We start from the raw sequence: 21,450 nt of genomic DNA, 5'->3' as shown, positions 1-21,450 counted from the left end.
GTTCAGAGCCCTAACCACTCCACCACACTGCCACTTGTAGAAGTAAAACTGTGCCTGCAGCCAGAATTTTTGTCTTCATTATCTTGTCAGTTCTTATCTTTTTATTGGCTTCAAAGAAATTTAAATTACAGCCAGGACCTGAATCAGCATGTTTGTTTGGATCGGAACAACTGGATATCGGCACAAAATCCCCTCACTCTAGTCCCAGCTGGGGGTTTCTGCAGAACACCAAGACACGGCTCACGGTAGTTCATGCAGCAATAAGGTAAAATGCAAAGCCACCCCATTCCACTCATCTTCCCAGCACTCTAAATTCCATTACTCTGATGCCACTTTCGATCAGGATCATTCAGTAGGTCTGTGCTTCTGACGCAGGCTGGTTGGTCCTTTGCATTTGTCTGTTTTATCAAATTTCAGCACTCTAATGAGGCGGCAGTAAACACGTATGAAATCTGAGTTGTGGCAGGAGTCTGAGTTTTCCTTGAACTGCTCCCCTCACTCAAACGGTGCTGCAAAGGCAGCTGAACACACCTTCATTATGCACTTGGCTACAGTGTGTCTAATATATAATTTAATTTTGTGTTTTCAACTATGTACCTGGAATGTTAATAATGATAAAACCATTTATTAATTTAATGTAATGTTAAAACATTAGCTTGACCAGAACAAGCCTGGTTTTGGAAGACTCATTAAGCAACTCCATTGGACACCTTAGGAGTTCAGTAAACACTTTTTAATGAATTCAGTAACAGAAAACAGAACAATATAACAATATAAATTCACATATTGTACAGAACAGAAGCCAGACCAATCATGTCTCAAAACACTCAAGCTTACCAAGAAGGTAATAAGACTACCTTCACATCAACACTGCAGAAACAAACATAACATGATTTACAGCAACAAATGGGCTTTTGAAGATGACAACATTCAGCTTTAACTGAACAGATCATGAATGAAAACAAAACATCCCTTTTCTGATTTTAGTATATTACGCCCTACCTGGAAACTGCATCAAAACAAAGTTCGCATCAAGAGTCCTTGTCTCTCACATAGAACCTTACATCTCGCTTACCCCAGCACTCCACTTTTAAAACACTTGAACCCCAAAAAGTCCGCTTTCCAAGCTCTGTGGGCAAACGTCCTGCAAAGGTTCAGACAGGTTAAATGATTAAGAGGCTTAACCTCAGATCCTGCCCACACAAATCAGTATAACAGACTTCTGAACTGGGAAAATGAAAGAGACAAGAGAAGCAGCAGCAGTGTCAAAGAGCTATGGAGAGGAAAGGAGAGACACCCATGTGGCACTGTCTAAAGAAGAGTCCAAGCTGGTGCACATCATTAGCTGACAATCCTGCTCCTGGAGGCCTTGTTTCCATGGGCTTTTAGTCCACTTTAACTCTTAAGCTCAGTCAGTTCATTACTGCCTTAATGGGACTAATTGCACAGCTTTTCACAGGCTTTTCAGGTGCTGCCTCTTAAAAAAAAAATGCAAAAATAGCCCATATCCACTGGTCCTCAACGGGCAGGATTGCCCACATCTGCACAGCTCTATAGATCCTCCACAGGGTGTAGCCATGGAGCACCACAGCACCCACACACCTCTGGGGGCATGAGCTCATGGTAACATGCAGTACTGTTAACTAATGTCAGCACCACCAGCAGGCTTTGAAATGGCTGTAGTATCCTGCAAGCAAGACTATACAGAGTCTAGTGCATAAAGTCATAAGTACCCTTATAGAGGTGAGGAGAATGTGCTGAATTAGGTTTTTAAACCGTATCAGTTGATTGCAAGTTTATTGAAGACTTGTGAATGGAAGATGAAAGATCCACCCTTTCCCAGAAAATACAATCAGATTTCCAGACTGAAGGTACCAAGTTAACTATTAGTAACCTTAACTGTTTTTGTGCTAAAAAATCCCCCCCAAAAAACTTTTTGCATTACCCAGGAGGAATGTTGCCAGTACGAAAAGTGACACCAAGAGAACGGAAGACTTCTTACAGAATTTCTTAGCTTATCAACTGCACATGCTGCTGCTGAGACATGAGGTTTTTTTAAAAAGGTGCTGAACAATAATCCAGGTTATACAGCATTCTGAGGGACTTCTAGAATGTAAACGGCAGCAATCTACCTGGAAAGGGTTAAGTTAATTAGAAAGGCTTGCAAAATCAGATCCACTTTTGCACCTCAAATCCCAGAGCAATCAGAACCTGCAATTTGAAATCAATGCTTCATTGACCTCATCATCCAATGAAAAGTGATTCACATAATTTTGTCTGAAGAGAAGCAGCAGATTTGCCATACAGGTGACGCATGGCTATTTTCAGAAGTAGCCCTGAAGATAGTTTTATTCCTTCTACAAAACATAAATATATACTGCTTACAATGGCTAAAAGAAATAGAAACTCTTACAATATAAAACTTGTTATAAAACTATGTTTCTGAATTAAAAATCTTCAACTACATTATATAAAAATTTAACACATATACAACAGCTTAAAGAGGGAAAAGTCCCAACCTGAAAAAGGCAATAAAATATCTGATAGTTAAATTAATACAAAATTTTTATTCCAGAAATTTCTACAAACCTAGCAAAACAATTTACTGGCAACTAGCACTTGTAGTAAAATACACTTGAGTACTCCTAGAACGTCTCCTCAGAGCTCAAACTCTGAGATGTTCTCCATTTCACAGGGGTTAAAAAAAAAAAGTCAAGCTATTAATTTTGCATATTTTGGCATCTGAGCATTTGGTAAAAGGTTGAGATGACAGCCAAGTAGAGAAATCAAGGGTTCACTGGAAAACAGCAGTTTACTCAACCCTGGATGTTTTAAGATTTTATTTCTGATTAACATATTTGTCACCTTCTATAGCACCAGGATGGATTGCAGTCTATGATGAAAAACTGAAGTTAGCGAGTGCCAGCGTTTTGGTCTATAAATTCGTACCATAGTACTCCACAATCTCTGAAGATCTTACTGCATCATGTAGTGTCGAGAAACAGGCAGGGGAGGGGAGAGGGCTGGGCTGAGACACACAGACCAAGTGTCTGCACTCCCAACCATGGAGCACATTTTAGGGCAAGTGGAGTAACGGTCTATAAAAGCATTTTAATAGTGCACTGGATTTGGCAAATATTTCCAGTGGAGAACATCTTTTTCGGTCACTTTAGTTTGAAGATTTTAAAAAAAAAAAAGTGTTTTGTCACACAGTCTTTTTTTCCTGGATAAAAAGAGCAGTCAGCTCTGACCAATGTTCCTTAGGCATCTAAGTAGCAGAAGGTCTTTGTTTCAGAGGCACCATTGTGAGAGTTTGTAAGCATTTATGCATAAATCTCAGCGGTGGGAGCCTTCTTGTAGATGGGCTTCTTGCCCAAGTCGTAGCTCCCCTCGTCCTTCTTCTTCATACGGTAGATGAGCAGGAGGATGAGGAGGATGGCGAAGAGCAGCCCCACTGCTCCTCCAGCGATCAGAGCTGAAAGACAAAGGAGGTTTAGGACGACAGTTCGTTGAAGTTTTATTAAGAAGTTGAATTGGACTAGAATACGCTTCCTAGAGATAAATGAAGAAAAAAAGACCTTTACATTAACACTGTATTGTTCTGCAAGGGGGGGGTCCACGGTGGGTGCAGTGCAACACTGAGACCCTGGCTTTAATTCCAGATCTAGACGGTTATCTGCAAAGAGCTTGAATGTTCTCCCTGCATTCACATGGGTTTCCTCTCAGTCCAAAGACATACTAGTGTAAGTTAACATGCTTTTGGGGAAATGAGCCCTGGTGTGATTGTGCATGCCTTTGTGCCCTGTGATGTAGTTTGTTCCCTGCCTTGCACCTGTGCTTGCCAGGATAGGCTCTGGCTTCCCCGTGACCCTAAATTGGATGCAATGCAGAGTTTATACGATACCCCCTACACACTTTAGAAATCTGCAAGCTGTCACAGTGGAACCATTGCCTTAGAATAATTCCACAGAACATAACAGGTCTTTAGTATCCAAGTCATAATGCTTCTCTTCGCCCTGGTGAAGAAGTCCCCTGATTAAAGTTAAGATGGCCCAACTTATCTTTTCTACCCGCAAAGTCATTGGTTGCCCATTGGGAGATGTAGAAAACCTGCTGGATACCAGACCCTGAGGTCTAGTTTGGGAACCCCTGCCCTAAACCATTCCATCTTCAGAGCATTACTTTCGTTGAAAGTGCTACCAATAATATCAGGTGTGATCTTACCTGCAAGGACTTCAGTTTTGTTGAAAATGCTCTCTTCTGCAGAATGGGACATCAGCACATTGGTGTTGACATCTTCTGGTCTCATCCTTCCATGTCCAACCTCATTCTGTGCCACAATGTCATTCTCATTAACATTGTCCTTAGGCTGGTCGGGTTTGCTCTGGTCAGGAATCCTGTTGTCAATGATGTCAGGCTGAGGAAAGGGAGAAGAGTCAACTACATCACTAGGCAAACCAGATTACTTTGCCTCAGTGCAACAGCTCTTCTGCCCTTTCATTATAACAAAACATTGTTCTGACTGCAGATTCCATAAAAATTTTACCTGTAACCCAATGGCACCAAAAAAATCCAATACAGTGTTTAGTAAACATTAGGCACAGCACAGACTTTCAAACATTTCCCCAGTGGGAAACTTAAGAGAAAAATACCATTCAAGTCCTCTTACCTTGGATGGGCTACTGCCATGGAGCTCTGGGAAATCTAGCAAGATCAAAAGAAAACAGTTAGCTTACAAAACATTAGAAGACCACTGCAATTTGAAGAGGCAGTGCTGTACTACTTGGGACCACAGATGAGAAGGGGAAGGATATTTACCTTCATCCCCAGATCCTGAGAAATCATCATCATCATCATTCTCGTCATCGTCGTAGGATTCCAGGTCATCCTCAGCCTGGAAGGCAAAATCTGAGCTGTTGGGCGAGTCTCCAGATGCCAGGTCTTCCAAAGACTCTTCTGTTGGTTGGCCAGAGGGCACCCAGGTTTCCGTCTCCCTCGCCTGCTGATCACAAAAACACAAAATCTACAGTTCAGGGAACTTCAACGGAGTACAAGCTGTAAAAAATTAAACACAAATATCACAATGCTACAAGAGCACAACAATTATGCATTCCATTATAGTTGTAAGACAGGCTTCCATCTGCACCTGCTCATCTTGCATCATCTTAACAGAGCTAGAGTCAATCTCCCACTGCAATTCTGGTACCATCCTGAGGATATGCGAGGGGGAATGTTGGCCAGCAGCTATATCACCATGCAGCTCACCACTGGCAGCCAATCTGAAGCTCAGCAGGTGTGAGCCTGGTCAGTACCTGAAAGGGAGACCACCTAAGAAAGTTAAGGCTGCAGCTGGCAGAGGCATTAGTGGGGCCAGCGGGGTGTGCTCACCCTGCAGTCTGTGTGGATCCTAATGTCATCCTTTGGACGAGATGTAAAACAAAGTCCTAACGCTCAGTGGTCATTAAAAAAATACCAAGGCTATTTCTAAAAAAAACGCAGGGATTTTGCATTGTCCTTTACCACTCATGGCCTCCTAATATCCATGAATAGATTAAACTGAATTGGCTTAATCACTCTGCTCTCCTACCAACTAATAGGTGATGTGGTGAGCATACTGGCACACTATGGCTGCATCATCACATCATCCAGGTGCGGCTGCACATTGGTAGCGGTGGAGGAGAGTCCCTATTACCTGTAAAGCACTATAAATTAGATGTCCAGAAAAGCACTTAAGTGTAAGGAATTATTAAATTCTATCAACAGGTAGTTACAGACCAGCCTCTCCTACCTGAAGCCCTAATCCTATTTACTAAAGTTTACAACTTCCCTTTGTTCCCTAGAGGTAGGAGTGGGGTCTACAGGGGTCACTCAAGGACAGGAAGTTAATCAGAGTGACCTTTGCACTCACAGATCTGCTCAGTGGGTTACTGTTCACATGGGACAGGAAACTGAGGAATGCAGGCAGACCAGCTTGGCCAACCAATTAAGACTCTTAAATTTACAGTTGGGGTGCATGTTGGTCAGGTGAACACATTCATTCTTACAGCAAGATTGCAGCTGCTGCAAGTTGCCATTTAACAGACAAAAAATTGGTAGGTTGTGATCAAGCCCCAGACAATGCATCCTTATACTTCTGAATGAACAGGAAAGTTATACAGTTAAGCCAGTGCTAGAGAAGACTGACAAACAGGCAGTCATACCACCTTTAATTTTCAGTCTTTCAGTGAAGAATTTTGCCATTGATCATTTCCATACGTCTTTGATTGCTTCCATTAGTTGAAAAAGGAACAGACTGTGCTCCCTGTCCTGATCACTGCAGAAGAAAGGGGGTGGCACTCTTTGGGCTTCACTGCTTGAACATGTTGACCGACTCAGAAAATTAGCATCCTCTTGAAGATTGAAAAAGAGGGAACGAAGTGCAGCCAATCGTGTCTGGAGCCGTTACACCAGATCCTGTCATGTAGCTCTCAAACTAAAGGCAAAGACTACAGCAGGGATTTTCCAAATGTCCTGTGGAAAGAACCCTGTAAAGGTTTTTTTTTAAAAATAATTCCCCTATCCCTTCCAGAAAAAACACTTAGTGTAAAACTAGGATAGTGTTGATTAAAGACCCTAGTCACACTAATCACATTAAAATGCTTAATAGGTTTACAGCTGGTAGAATGTTATCTGCAAACACCATGAATGAGATTAAACATGTCAAAGCTACATTGTTCAAAACTAAACTTAAAAAAAAACACAGGGGGGTGGCGGGCAGTAGTTTGGCATTCCAAAGGTACAGCAAACCAGAACAAGTTTGGGTTAAGTTGCTTCCTTACACAGTTGTCAGATCACAGTGCTTTAGCAGCGATTACCAAAGCAAGATACAAGCTTCCCTTAAACAGCAGCTGTTCTGGCTGTGCAAATATGTTCACATCTTCACTTAAACAAGCAGGTATACACGGTTCAGTGTCCAACTCCAGCATGGTGAACATTTTAACCAGTTTTTTAAATTGCACCCATCCTGAACTATTACAGAGCTGGCTTCCATTTATTCCTTACAATGTAATTTTAAGTTCTTCTAGTCTAAGTAACCCCAAGTCACCCTCGATTTAAATGAGTCTGCAACATGAATCCTACAGCACACAACTTTTATATACAGAGAAGCAGCTTCCTTAACTAGAATTCAAAACCAGTTGCACTCAATTGTTAAACATGCCTTGGATGGGCTTGCTTTCTGCAGCTCTCTAGCTGGCACTGCTTTAAGACGTTTACTCTAATTCTTCTTGGTCTAGAATACATGTACAGTACATGGGTCACAAAGGTTTTCTGTAGTGTAAGCACATTCCCCCTCCATCAGTACATACAATAACAGCTCTCCCCAGGGCTAGAGCAGCTGAACACACATCTGGAGCTTTGATTCTTCTTCTGTTACGGAAGACATCCTGTTCCTGCAGGCTGGGACCAGTCAGGCTCATTACTACAAACTTAACAGGCACTTCATCTACTTTTAGGAAGTTCAATTCCAAATCAATGCTTTTTCACCCGTACAGCTTTTAAATCGTGTTCCAACAAGAAACATCTGGGATGAGATTTCCCTGGAGACATCAGCAGACAAAAACACCCTCTTTATTAAGGGGGTAAGAGGCTTTATCACGCTTTGGTAAAGAGTGAAAAGCTTTTATCAGATCTGTATGCAAATAACTCTAGCTGCACTTTCATGAAAGCATGAAGCAACTTCCAAAATGCATAGCTCCCCTAACACAGCCCTACTTCAGGCGATAAAAACCAGCAGCAAACAGACCCAGAACATTTGCAGAAGGCAGAAGATGGCCAAGGCAGTACATTAAACTGACCAAAAAGTGAAGAAACTCCTAGTGTTTTGCATTAATTTAAGAGTTTTAACCTTTCATAGTCTAAAACTGCTCACAATGACATTGTTTACAGTCAATTAATAAGGACCATTCATTTCCTTTTAACGTCTGTGGTTTTCCTTTAGAAACTCCACATCGCACAACTTGCCCACAGCAGACTTTCCCCTCCTCCGCGTTCCACATCCGACTTCAAGTCTTGTCCCGCCAGCGCAGTGAAACTCTACACCAACACACCACTCTGCTCCATGCTCATGTATCTTCACTCAACATTTCACATGAACAGGATTTTATTTAGATAAAACAATGAGAGCAAGCAGCAGGAATTTCCAGAGGGCAAAACCTAAGAACAACCCTAATGCTTCACCAGGTTCGACAATGGCAACAGCAGAAAGATTTCCCTCATGTAAGTAAAATAAGACTATTAATCCCAAAGGGAAATTGAGGAAACATCAACACAGAGATTAAAGGTCAATCTAGTACAATTCCTTTGACAAAATGTCTCAAAACACCACTGTTGCATCTACAAAAAGCAGGACAAGTCATGTCCCTTTAAAACATTTTTAAATTGAATCCATGTTCCCATTTATAGAAAATCCAGTAAGTTGGAAATCTGGGATTTTCAATGAGTCTTAATGTCAGTGGGCTCCTTTAAATCAAGGACAAGGTACCCTTCCACCGAAAGCCACCTGCAATGTAAATTGAGGAAACGTTTGCCAAGCAAGGGCTCACAATTTCAAATGGTCGAGGTGCCACACCAAGCCACTCTCTCCTCACACAGCTGTAGTACACTGGTACTGCTTAGTTGTGCTTTTACATTATTCCAGTACTAACCTTCATTTTAGAGTGAGCGAAAGGTGGGCAGGAGACTGAATACAGTAAACAAATGGAGTTTAGGAAAAGCTTGAGGTGTCTTTCATGCAGCCTCTGTGGGGCTTATTTATACCAAAAGCCTTTTTTTCTTGGTGCAATTTCTGTTTGCACATCTTTATTAAAAGAGTACCAGCTGTAAAGAACTTTCCTCATGATAAAAACAGAAACCCCCTCCTCAAAGACTTCCCACACATTACAGAAATCCTTGTAGAGGTATTTAGCCTCAAGTGCCTCCAAGGTTAAAAGCCTGATGGGAGGCTTATACACACATTGTTGGCAATGGTCAGAGTTAGTGCAACAACCAACTCTGTAGTCTGTATCTTTGGTACTGAAAAACCATGTGCATCTTAACTGCAAACAAATTACCATAAGCTCAGCCCTGCCTGGTCCACTTCTGAGGTTTAACACCACAGGGACAAAACAAATCCCTCCCATCTGTCAGCAAAACCCAGAGCATCTGTTTCCCTGGGATAATTACCCTTCGCTCCCATTTTTGTGCACCCCTAGTGGCATCACTCGGAATCCTTACAAGATGAAAACCACATACCCCAAAACATCATGCCGATCTGCCAGATCTAAACACTCATCTAGGGTACATTGCCTAGGAATGAGCCAGACCAGTAACCTCTCACAGGCAGTGTACAGAAGTTGGGCACAGACTCTTACTACGGAACAGTTGTCTTAACACAAGCTGTGAAGCTTGCAGCAGCAAGTTCAGGGTCTCCTATGATCACTGGGTTTTCCAGGTCTTATTACGTTACAACTGCATGCGCCTCTCCCCCCTGCTGTCACTAGAACCGATCAGATTTATCACGCACTTCATCATCCTGGCTCTCCTCACAGGATGGAGCTTTCAGCTCAGTCTTTCAATCTTCTTCTGCAGTATAAGCCAGAGGGCCAAGATTCTCCCAGTCTGTGATCCGCTATTTATAGCATCATGTTTCAGTGTCTTAATGTGAATGGATCCTTTGTGTTGCTTGTTGCAGCACTTCACAGAACCTTTGTCACTCCCAAGTATGAATGTATACATTTATTTTGGAAAAAGATCTAATAACTCCAGAGATCAAGACGGGGAGAGAAAATACCACATCAAAGGCCAGTTTCTTACACAAGACTGCTCTAAATGTAGCAGGTCCTGCCACTGTAGGTGCTAATGTCCAGTGGGGCAGCAAGGTTTTAATCTGAGGTTTGGCCTCCCCTGAAAAGCATTGTACTAAAATGATTAGCTTGGTCCTCTAGCCTTAAGCTCTCTAAATTCTTTGAAAATGGCTGCATTTCGTACGGACATCCTTTATGACAGAAGTAGCAGGTTGAAAATTCCAGATGTAGCCACAACCATCCAACACCTCCAAGATTCTTCAATAATCCCAACAGACTAGACTATCCATTTCCAATCAGGGTCGCGGGGGAGTCAAGCCCATACCAGTAAGCAACAATGGCAGGGTGGGATACATCTCGGACCCCCAGCACCAGTCCCTCACAGGCATGCAACCTTGCCAGGGCCAAATAACCTACCGGTATATATTTAGGCAGTGTGAGTAAATTGAAACACCCAGATGAAACCCACATATTCTCCATCGTCATTCAAACTCCACACAGAATTGAACCCAGGGACCAGTGTTGAGAGACAGCAATGCTAGCCAGCGCACTGTGCTGCCCAGAAGCCAGGACCACAAGAGAAAAGCAAAATCCAGTGTTATTGCCATTTATTTGTTTTAAACCATGTTGAAAGCAGTTTGTATAATGAACTATTTGGCAGTACTTGTGTGGCTACAAAGGCAGGGTAAAGCCTCCAATTTTACAGACCTCGATGCAGGTGCAGTGTTTAATGGAGCCCTAAACAGAGAGGGCTGGGGAGCGATGCGCTGGCAAATTATCTTGAGTTTGGATCAGATTTATAAAAAGAGTCAAACAGGCTAAAACCCAAAGTTCACTGGAATCTGATATATTTAGTGATTATGGTTAAGGGGGATGTTTATTTTCCCTTTAAAAGCCTGATAAATAATATGCCTTAAATCTTTACAAAGAACATGCTTTGCTCCTGTTCTTGTTAGTAAGAACTGGAAACTCACTTCCCCTCTGTGAGTAACTCATCAATGGGCAACTTGGAAACAATTTCTCTGTAGCCTCCCACAGTTTGCCTTTCTGCCTTTGACATTTTCACAGTATAGTGTAGTTCACACCTCTCCTGAACTGCCAGGGGAGCAGGGGGGTGTCAAAGTCGATGCCGAAAAATTATCATCGCCAGCAAACCATGAGCAGTTCACAGCAGACTTTGAGAAGAAGTCTCAAAGTCTTTTGACTTTTTGTCATTTACCCTGACATTTACAGGGTAAATGTCACTGCTGCACAACCCAGTCTAGACTAAGCACATTGTGATAACTTAACTTCCTACATGCATGAATCTTTAAATCAAACCATAGACAAGCATGCAAAACAGTGATTAATGCTCTAAAACATGAAGCTCTCATCTAACTCTGCCATTTCTAGAGTGTCTGAGCACCAAGAGCCGAATACAAAAATGTTAACATAGCTACACACTCACATTTAAAAGGCTGCCTGCAACCTGTACTAATGGCACAGAGACCTCTGCATTTGTATAATCAATAACGGGTGTCGGCAATGTCGTCTTGGCAAACCAAAAATACATAAATTCTCGGCTTTATTAGACTGCCCTTTGAACAAAACACTCTCCCATTGCCAGCATTCCAGCCTCCAAAGGGATTTTATAGCCCAGTGGACAGCAATGCTCTAACCATTATTACATCCTGGTGAAAGTATTTATCATGTTCCCTCCACAGCCTTTCACTGCCATTGAATTAAGCCCAGCAAGCAAAAAGACAGCCTCATTCTAGTGCAAATGATGATCTGCGCTTTATTCCAAAGGAACTGCATTCCACCAGGCATCTGGCAAATAGCGCAGAGCCTACCGATAGCAACAGTCAACAGCTGAGCAGTTGAAGCAGGAGAAAGGACAGGAGGCATCCCGTAGGGTTTGGATGTCAGCAGAAACGGTCACAACAAATAGACGTTGCTCACAACTATTAATCTGCAGAAACATCTTTTGGGTTTCACATGAGAAAACTCAAGCAAGAAGAGAAAGGAGGGGGAAGTTGTGCTTCTGGGAAGAATCGGAAATTGTACATGTCCAGAACCAGCTCGGCCTTCTGTCCTGTCTGCAACGTAGGGGGTAAGGGCAATGGAAGTGAACATGTGGGCTTGGGAGTTTCTGAAATCTACAGGACAACTTTAAGTAGTAATCCAGAATCTGGTAGTTTATGCCACAATCAAACTGTTCCAGAAAAGCTTCAAATTCTTAAGCCAAAAAGAAAGAAAAAAAACCATTTGTATCCAAACCCGACTCCAATCCGTTAGCTGAGAAAGAGGCTAATGAAAAGGCTATGACCATTTAAATCCGTCCAAGTGTGCGAAATCCCAAAAGAGGTCCAGTCAAGGTCAGAAGAGGTCAAATTCCACAGGAGCACATAAAAACACAGAAAGGAAGGAGAGGGAACAGCTTCTGCATGGTGCTGAGGAATGTTACAGACTATTCTTGGCTCGGTGGTCCCGGAAAACTCAGTGAATCCAAACCACCACAGTGCTTTTGATGTTCAAACAAAAATACCCCCCCCCCAGGCCTTTCCAGACTACAATCAGATTTATTTAAATAAGATCTACCTTCTGTACAGCTCAGGGATTACACAGCTACTGGACCTGCAGTAACCATCTGCTTAACATAGCGCAGATCATGCAATATGTTATCCAATTTCCTCAGAACTATAACCAGTGAATTATTGCCTGCAGCACAAAAGGCCAGGGGATTGAGCACTGCATAGCAGCCGGAAGTGAAGAGAGTTAAACACAGGGCTGAAAGCAAGGTCACTACCCAGATAAGCCCTTTGTATTGAGTAGCAGATTACTAGACCCCATCTGCAAAGTGCCTCTATCCAAGGGCAAGGTGTACAATGTTTGCCACCCTGCCCTGCTTTTGTCCTTGGGCAGGCATTCCCAGTCACACTCACTAGCTGGCCTGCAGGTTCTCCCATCACACAACACAATCCTCATGATCCCACAGAGCAGATCCCTTCTAGCCCACCATACAAACGACATTCCAAGGTGCTGCAGGCATCTGCATTTCAGTCTATGGACAATGCATTTCAGGACACTTCCTTAGTGACCACACAGGTCACTAAGTCCACCAGAGCCCACCCCGCCATCCTGAGCACACACAGTCTGACCCACAGAGCACCAGGTGTAAGGAGCAACTGTCCCAACAGACATACTGCAGAAGGGCTGAGCTCCCAGGTGTGTGCATGGGCCACATGAAGACAGCCTGCAAAGAGTGCTGCTGCTATAAATACGATCCACGAATTGAGGGGAATAGGAAAACATAGGTGGGATCACCAAAACTACCCAAGGCTAGGTTAGCAAGGTAAACCCGAGGTGAAGAACAAGGATGTTCAGCATCCCACCAGAACTCTGAATACCTTATGCATTTTATATGTAGTATATACGCATAGTTATTCTTGCCTGGAAGGAGGTGTCGGGGAACTTCCAGCAGGCGCCGAGACGAAACTTGTGGTCCCTGGTACCGCAGCAGAGCGGTGTGGGACATCTACAGATACCCTGAGGTTTCCGATTTCCACACATAACCGCTAAGGCATTAAAAGCGTTTATGATCAACACATTTAAAGCTCTCCGTTTGTTTTCATTCTACTTCACACTTCTAAGAAGCAGCTGAGGGCTTCCCCCTTACTTTAAATTTTCCCTACGGTTTACCGTCACCTAGGGCTCTAGTCACATACCGGACCTGCCTGCGGTCACAAGACTGCCGCTCTTTACACCAACAGTTTCGCAACAGCCGCACACCAATACCGAAACTTTTCAAGGATTGTGTAAACTGGGACTTTGGAAATCGAAATTCCAATCAGGACACATAATACCAAAACACATGTATACATATATTCGCTCGCTAAGAAACCGCTGGGAGAAACGAGTGAAACCCGCTCGGAGACGAAAATATCAAGCCTCCCACCACCGACACCTCCCCCCCATAAACTCAAACACGAGCCGGCGGAGAGCTCCTGATCACCTGCGAGCACACACGCACTGTACTTACCGACTCGGCGCGCACCGAAGCGGCCAGGAACAGCAGGGCCAGACAAAAGCAACGCATCTTCCTCGGGTTGACCGACACGGAAACGGGAACTCGAAGCGTGTGGTGCGGGCAGAACGCGTGTGTTCAGGTACGTGAGTGTATCCCTAGCGCTGTGGACTCCCGGTAGTGCTCTTGCAGTTGGACCTGCTCAGCTCTGCAGTGTACTCACGGGCGGTGCAACACGCGCTTCCGTCTTAAAGAGCCACCGTGGGCCGCCCCGCCCCGCCCCCCAGCACAGCCAATCAGCGGCAGTCCGAAGAGAGTTTTACCGTACTGTGCAGAGCAAATGCGCATCAACACCGGTCAGGCTGTAGAAGAGCTCTCTATTTGCGAATGATAAAAATCAGTTCTTAAACCTGTCAGCAAAAGTTTCGAACATTAACTATTAATTAGGGAAACTCAGGCCACTCCAGGTGAAATTTGCCATATAATGAACAGTGTTTGGTAAATAGATATACCAAAAATGAAAACGAAATGGCCGTACTTTCCAAACATAATCGGTTTGTTTGGTTTCCTTGCGTCATTGTTATTTACGTAAAAGCGTTTTTAGTTCCTGAAGCGTGGAAAAAAAACAAGCCTCATAAATATGTGAGATTAATCAAACAGGATCTTAAACAAATGCCGAAAAAGTAAGTCATTCTTACAGAGTTCCCCATGGCTTTATTTTAACAATCCCTAAATTATGTGAAACAAGATTTTAATGTACTTTGATACAGTATCAGTACGGCTGTTCTTTTTAATAATTATTAAATTAAATATATTAGCAAAGGCATTTAAAATAATAGTTCCAAAAATGTCACTAAAATACCAATGGATTTCGTTCATATTTAAAACCTGCAACTGTTGTTATTCTGCGGCACAATTCAAACACCCGCCTGGGGAGAGGTTTGTCTGGTTTTCAGCAATTAATTATCCTGTAACGTCGCAACAGATGACCCGTTGGAAAGAGTAGGAAAAAGTAAGCTGGTGTGGGGCAGCGGGGGCTTGGAGAGACCCCCTTCCCGATTTTCCGTTTCGCTTTTCTCTGCCCTGCTGAGAAAACCCGATCACGTCACCGCCTCATGGTTTCTGGAACGCCGGTGACGTCACGGCGCTTTCCGGTAAGGGGCAGGGGAGGCACCGAGCTGTGACTGGGACCGGGGGTCTGGCTGTGGTTCTGGGTCAGGCTGCAGGCTGGAGTACGTGTCCGCGGTCACACAGACGGCCGCTCTGCCAATTACGGTTTCATTGCTGTCGAAGGCGATGCACACACGTTGTTTTTGCCGGTCGACTTGTTGTTTAGGTCGCGGTAGTATTTCAACCTTATATGTGAACTGATCGTTATTGACGCCGTGGCCCTGGTTCACGATTAGACGAAAAGCTAGAAGAGTCATGCGATATTGGAACCGTAACATTTATCATCATTATTACATAGGATTCCTTGTAGGAGCACTGTATTATCATGATTTTAATCTGGAACTTAAATGTCATTTATATGTAGTTACTGTATTAATGGGAAATGTTATTCTACGAATTGCAAAAAGCGGGACAGTCCCTCTCTCTCCCCTTGGCCATTGTGGTGTGAATTTGTCAGTAGGTATTATTTGCTGTGTGAAAGAAATTGCAAATACAGTACACTTATCTGCGTGCTGTGGTATGCAGTGCATTAGTCACTGTCAAGTGGGGTTCTGTGGTGGGAAACTCCAGGCACACTGCACTGTTCTGTGTAATTATTACTGAGATGCGGAGCCTGGAGTTGAACAGGACACTCGACTGCAATAACACTTGGATCAGTTTATGATTTCTGGTGTCTGTACAACACCAGGAGTCTGTATGGTACCAGGAGTGTACAGTATATTGTCCCAGCATCCTGCACTGTCCCCAGGAGTGTGTACAGTCTCAGGAGTCTGTAAGGTATCAGGAGTATGTATGGTGTCAAGAGTCTATGGTCTCAGTAGTCTGTACAGTCCCAAGAGTCTGTATAGTCCCAGGAGTCTGTATGGTGTCAAGAGTGTGTACCGTCTGAGGAGTCTGTATGATGTCAGGAGTCTGTACAGTCCCAAGAGTCTGTATAGTCCCAGGAGTCTGTGTGGTGTCAGGATGCTCAGGGGAGCGACTTCAGTGTCGGTGTCTTCTTACACATTGCCAAGCCGTGTTACAAATGGTACCTGGAAAAAAGCCGTGACTTTGATTTCATCTAGACTTAAGTCTATCGAGAGGAATCTAATTAGCACCTTCTAATCAAGCTGAGCCTTGAAGATCAAAGCATGAGGTATTTCACATCCCCCTGCCTGTTGTGTGGTGTGAAACCCCAGTGTGATGTGTGAGGAGTGTGAGTGCTGAGAACAGGAGCTGCAGTTGCCCTCTTCTCTTTCTGACAGCGTGCTAAGTCAGAGCCTGCTGGACACATGAAGCAGCTTGGGAAACAAATGTACTAAACCATTCGAGTCTATAAAGCATCTGCTACACTACAGCAGAGCAGATTTGTACTTGGAAAAGCTATCTCAGATCTGGACTGATGGACTGATGAATAAAATCTCCCCAATCTCTTTTTTGAGAAAACATCTCAAACTGCCTTCTCTCTGCTTCTTTATGATTCAGACTGATACTTAAGCCAGTTAACCTGTCATCACAATCCAAAGACTGCCAGATCAATGAACACAAGATTGATTTAATCTATTTTTTTATTTTACAATCAAAGTTGGAATTTTGCTTTATTTCACATTTCCTTTATAAAAGTTTGTCATGGTGCCCAATGGGAAGAGTAGGACAATGATAATAGCTGTAGCGTGGAAAGCATAGGGTGGTATTTCAAATCACTATAAACACGTGGAACATGGCCGAGAAAAATACATTTTTCAGAAAGCCTTGTAAAACAATACACATTTATGAAGGTGGAGTTTCCTCAAGATGTTTCTTTCTGTCCTTTTCTTTTATAATATAATCTCAACAAGTCTGGGCAAGCTACAAATAAGACTTTTGAGGTCTCTGAAAATAATAATTGAATTGATTTTCTAATAAAATCTGTTAAAAAGGCTAAGGATCTGCGCCTGTGGCTGGAAGGTTGCCGGTTCAAATCCCCTGGCCGACAGAGCAGTCATATTCTGTTGGGCTCCTGAGCAAGGCCCTAAACCCCAGCTGCTCCAGGGGTGCTGTACAATGGCTGACCCTACACTCTGACCCCAAGCTTCTCTCCTTGTCTGTGTGTCTCATGGAAAGCAAGCTGGGGTATGCGAAAAGACGAATTCCTAATGCAAGAAATTGTAAATGGCCAATAAAATGATCTTATCTATTTACTTTAATCATAATAATACTAACAGCAGCACCGCAGTTATATAGAGTTGCCTGATAGTGTGGAGTGGCTGCTTCCCAGCTCTTGGTTACTGGGGTGCACATTATTCCAGGTTTTCTCTGAATGGTTTCTTCCCTCCTCACAGAGGCCTGCTGGCTGAGAGAAGTTTTCCCTGTGTGCCCTGAGACAGCGTGGAGTCCCCTCCAGTTTGCTTTCCCGCCATGCAGCCTGTGCTTCCAGGGTGAGATCCCTGTTTCCTGATGATAGATGGATTAGGACATGCATGAATATATGACAGATACATTCTAAGAAAGTAATATTAGATCACAGCTGCAGAGCTTTGCAAAAAGGTACGGTGTTTGTGTCTCAGTGACTTTTACAGCTGAAGATCTCTGATCCTCTTATCGGCCTGGTTTAAAGGTGAAAACAATTCCAATGTCAGTGAAATCCGGAGAGTCATGGAAAGGGGGTGCATTCCCATTTTAGAAGCAGAAATAAATAACCTATTTTTATCCGCTATTGTGCATGAAGGCATGACAGTGTGGCGTTTTCCCCTTGCTGTGGGAATGACACCTGTCTTTTCCATCTGGATCACCACTGCTGTTTAATAGAAGATGACAAGTGACATAAACAGCCTCACTCCCCCACACCTCAATTCTCATTCTGCACTGCAGTACTCTGAAACCTGAGTCACAGAATATATTACCACTGCGACTGGGACAAAACATACAGCAGCTCAAAATGGAAAGCCTGCCTGGTCCAGCATACAGAAAGACTTCCTGTATCAGTTTCCATTAAAAGTGAGAACCTTCTTTGTAAAAAAGTATTTTCTCCTTTCTTCTTTTATGTTATTTTTACTGGATTTTCCACTTTTAGGCTTAAGTAAGAAACTCAAAGACACATTTTGTGCTTTAAGCCTTGAAAATCACTTCTCTTTTCTTGTAACGTATGTCAGGTTTTGAAAAGAGTTTACATTTTTTGTTAGGCCCAGAGATGCTCATTCGGCCTCTGTGGAGCAGTTTGTGAGCAATGGAACTGACCAGCCCATTAGCTCTTCAAAACCTCCAGAACTCCTCTTTACGATCGGATATTTAAGACCTTAACAGATTGCAAGTAAAAAAGCTATTAAATCAGCTACGTTTATTCATATTCCTATAATTAAAACAGTTTGATACATGCCCAGAAATCATTTGAGAATGAGGTGTGATGCAACATAAATATCAGTAAGTGTGATTGAAATAATAACAGCAATTGGACAGCACACTGACCATAGTGACCTTCTCTGCAGGGGCAGTAAACTAAAAGGAAGAGCTTTTACTTCTATTCAGTGACAGAAATGCACACTATCCATTCCGACAAGCCTTTCTCCTGTGCCAAAGGATGCAGAGTTTGTCATTTTTTTCCTTTCTGAAAACAGTTGTTTTACCCCAATTTAAAGAATGAGTCTTATGCTCTGCTAATTATACAGAGCATTGTAAACACGATGGGACAAAAACTCAAACTGACCAAGGCCCTCGGCTTCCAGCAGCACCTGTGTCCCGGTCAGATGTCAGGACTGAAGTCGGCTTTCCATTTCTGATGAAGAGGGACATCACAATTCCCAGTCCTCTGACCAGCACAAGCTGCACAAAGCTCCCTGCTCCACCCAGAATGCTGCTGTGGCTTCCAACACAGAGGCAGAAATTCTAACGAGTTAAGACGTTCTTTACTCCTGCAGGCTGGATTGGCAGCCTAGCCAATGGTCAATGGCTGTCAAGCAGTGATGTAAAAGCTTGCAAGTCCCACAAGCCCTTCAAACTGGGACAAGAGCTGCAGAAGCAAATCTGTGTTCAATAATAAATTGGAGGGGGTTATGAAAAGAACAACAGGAATTTCCATTTTTAATGTTACAACAAGATCACGCAATGCCAATTTCAAATAATTCAAAATGACAGAGGTTTAGGGCTGCTTTTCCAAGAAATAGACAGGCTTTTAAAATGAAGCCTCTCTTTAACCCCTCATTCTGTTGATGTGCTGATATTAATATCATAAGATATCTTACTGTGTTTGAAAAGGTGCTGAGTAAACCTAAAGTGACAATCGACTTGTTGATGCATTGCATCATTTGATCAGTGTTGATCGTCGTCTGCACTTCTTTTGGAAATGTTAGGGCAAAGAGCTCCCTTGCTATCTTAATGACTCTGAACAAATGTACAACTATGTCCACCTTTGAACTATTGTCTGTGTGAAATGGTGTAATTTAGTCAACCATTGGAGTCCTGTGCCATAAATGTTGCACTGTAATGAGTGCACTCTCCTTTTGTGGTATACTAGGAGGGATTTGTAACAACACAGTTTATCTAAAGCATATCTACAAACTAATCAGAGCATTGAACCACTTGCAAGCCTTCATTGATGACAGCTCTCAGGAGTTTGTTCAAAATCCAGAATCTTTTAAATATTTCCAGATACTGCTGAAATTCTACTTAAGGCCAGATCCCATGGCATATCACTGTTCTGTTTGGGCACAGCTTCCCTGATCATACAATTCTGTCATGATTTTCTGGCACAAAATAAAGAAAGGGTCTTTCTGTTGCAGATTATATATCTCTACTATTATTATTATAGAGATTTAATTAACAAGGGTAAAAGTTTTGCTATATCTATTGAAAAAAAATCAGTCTTGGAATGCAGCTTCTAGATTTTTAGTGGGTTCTTTCACTGTGGAGCATGATATATAGCTAGCAGATATATCACTCTGCAAATCACAACTGGTAACCCACTGAAGCTAAGTAGGTGTGAGCCTGGTCAGTACCTGGATGGGACGCCTCCTGGGAAAAACTAAGGTTGCTGCTGGAAGAGGTTTTAGTTGGGCCAGCAGGGGGCATTCACATTGTGGTTCATGTGGGTCCTAATGCCCCAGTATTGTGACGGGGACACTATACTGTAAACAGGCGCCGTCCTTCGGATGAGACGTAAAACCGAGATCCTGACTCTCTGTGGTCATTAAAAATCCCAGGGCATTTCTCAAAAAGAGTTTGGGTGTAACCCCGGCATTCTGGCCAAATTTCCCATTGGCCCTTACAAATCATGGCCGCCTAATAATCCCCATCTATGAATTGGCTTCATTACTCTGCTCTCCTTCCCACTTATAGCTGATGTGTGGTGAGCGTTCTGGCGAACTATGGCTGCTGTCGCATCATCCAAGTGGATGCTGCACATTGGTGGTGGTGGAGTGGAGTCTCTGTTACCTGTAGAGCGCTTTGAGTGGAGTGCCCAGTGTATATAGTGTAAGCAATTATTATTATTATATCTGCGAACTGTGGGTTGTGAACCCTTGGATGGATTAGCTATTAACTACTTCAGGGGCTAGATGGGCAAAATGGCCTCCTTCTGTTTGTAATGTTCTTGTGTTCTTATAATCAAGAAGAACCAAAAGCTTTATGTCAGCATTGATCCTACTGTGGATGAGCTGGGACTTTAAACCAATAATGGTACAGCAATAAAGAGTTAATCAAATCAAATTAGAGTTGTCAGTAATTCAGCTTCAGTTCAACGACATGAAGCATTTTGCAGGCCAGACTGAGGCTTTCACAACGAATATCTAATGATTGTATAGTAGTGAGAGATTCATGCAGATGTGATCAGTGTAGCCTTTCCTCAGGCATCCCACCGTGCGAGGAGAGGTCTTTGTTCAGGACGGCTGCTGTGCTGTATCTTCAAAGAGACCTGTACAAGGGAGCCATTCAGTGCGGGGGAGTGTGCAACACGCCTCCCACCAAAGAATAGACACCATTATGTGCTAGATGACTCGTCTGGGCCTGTTGTCCTTAACTAGCTGTGCTGGGTGGATAACTGCCTTCCTCACTGCTCAGGGGCCATAGTCTGTTAACATCCTCAGGACATGATTAAGATTCTGATATTCTTAGCAAACCAGTTACACTAGCAGGTGATACAAGGAGCTAATTGAACCCAGAATCTCTTCCAGTCTCTTTCATTGTTGAAAGCAGCTAGGGTATCGACTTCAACAGCATGGCTGGGTAGCTTGTTCCACACCCCCGCAGCCCTCTGTACAGATGCCCCTCCAGTTGCCAAGTTCTCAGTTTTAAATGCACCTACATGTTTTACTAATGGAATAAAACCCTTAATATTGTTTAATTAAGTAGAACTGTAGAAACAGCTACAGTAATATATAATTACATGAGATAGTAATATAGTGTTTAAATATTTCTGTCTATGGATCAGTAGGTGTCTTTCTTACATCTTGACATGAATGTCCATAACCAATGCCACACTGTGGTGACGGGGAACACTGTGCT

The 21,450-nt window shown here is 43.1% G+C and overlaps 1 protein-coding gene and 1 long non-coding RNA gene across 4 annotated transcripts; one reads left to right on the top strand and one right to left on the bottom strand.

Annotated features, from left to right (window-relative positions):
• Positions 1-718: 718 nt before the first annotated feature.
• Positions 719-14,088, bottom strand: sdc4 (syndecan 4). 2 transcript variants are annotated; one of them, XM_015365173.2, is made up of 5 exons: positions 13,843-14,088; positions 4,819-4,999; positions 4,670-4,704; positions 4,225-4,417; positions 719-3,475 (listed from the first exon to the last, which is right to left on the bottom strand). In XM_015365173.2, the coding sequence occupies exons 1-5, from the start codon at positions 13,897-13,899 to the stop codon at positions 3,324-3,326; spliced, it is 618 nt and encodes a 205-aa protein (XP_015220659.1). In that variant the 5' UTR covers positions 13,900-14,088; the 3' UTR covers positions 719-3,323. The 2 variants fall into 2 exon arrangements, with proteins under 2 accessions (XP_015220659.1, XP_015220658.1); XM_015365172.2 differs by having other exon boundaries at positions 4,819-5,002; positions 13,843-14,086.
• A 335-nt stretch (positions 14,089-14,423) lies between these two features.
• Positions 14,424-21,257, top strand: LOC107079617 (uncharacterized). 2 transcript variants are annotated; one of them, XR_011181716.1, is made up of 3 exons: positions 14,424-14,510; positions 17,298-17,393; positions 18,678-21,257. It is a non-coding gene; the product is annotated as an uncharacterized lncRNA (long non-coding RNA). The 2 variants fall into 2 exon arrangements; XR_001480570.2 differs by lacking the exon at positions 14,424-14,510 and adding an exon at positions 14,864-15,059.
• Positions 21,258-21,450: the final 193 nt, after the last annotated feature.

The sequence above is a fragment of the Lepisosteus oculatus genome, chromosome 16, assembly GCF_040954835.1.
Source record: "Lepisosteus oculatus isolate fLepOcu1 chromosome 16, fLepOcu1.hap2, whole genome shotgun sequence".
Classification (NCBI taxonomy): Eukaryota; Metazoa; Chordata; class Actinopteri; order Semionotiformes; family Lepisosteidae; genus Lepisosteus; species Lepisosteus oculatus.
The sequence above is the reverse complement of the archived record's forward strand: the minus strand, read 5'-3'. Positions and strand labels throughout refer to the sequence as shown.

Excerpts from the sequence above, each read along its gene's own strand:
- sdc4 (XM_015365172.2), bottom strand. The coding sequence starts at position 13,899 with ATGCGTTGCTTTTGTCTGGCCCTGCTGTTCCTGGCCGCTTCGGTGCGC. Across the intron at positions 4,705-4,818 it reads CTCAGGATCTGGGGATGAAG|ATTTCCCAGAGCTCCATGGC; the intron begins GTAAATATCCTT and ends TGATCTTGCTAG. Across the intron at positions 3,476-4,224 it reads CAAAACTGAAGTCCTTGCAG|CTCTGATCGCTGGAGGAGCA; the intron begins GTAAGATCACAC and ends TTTGTCTTTCAG.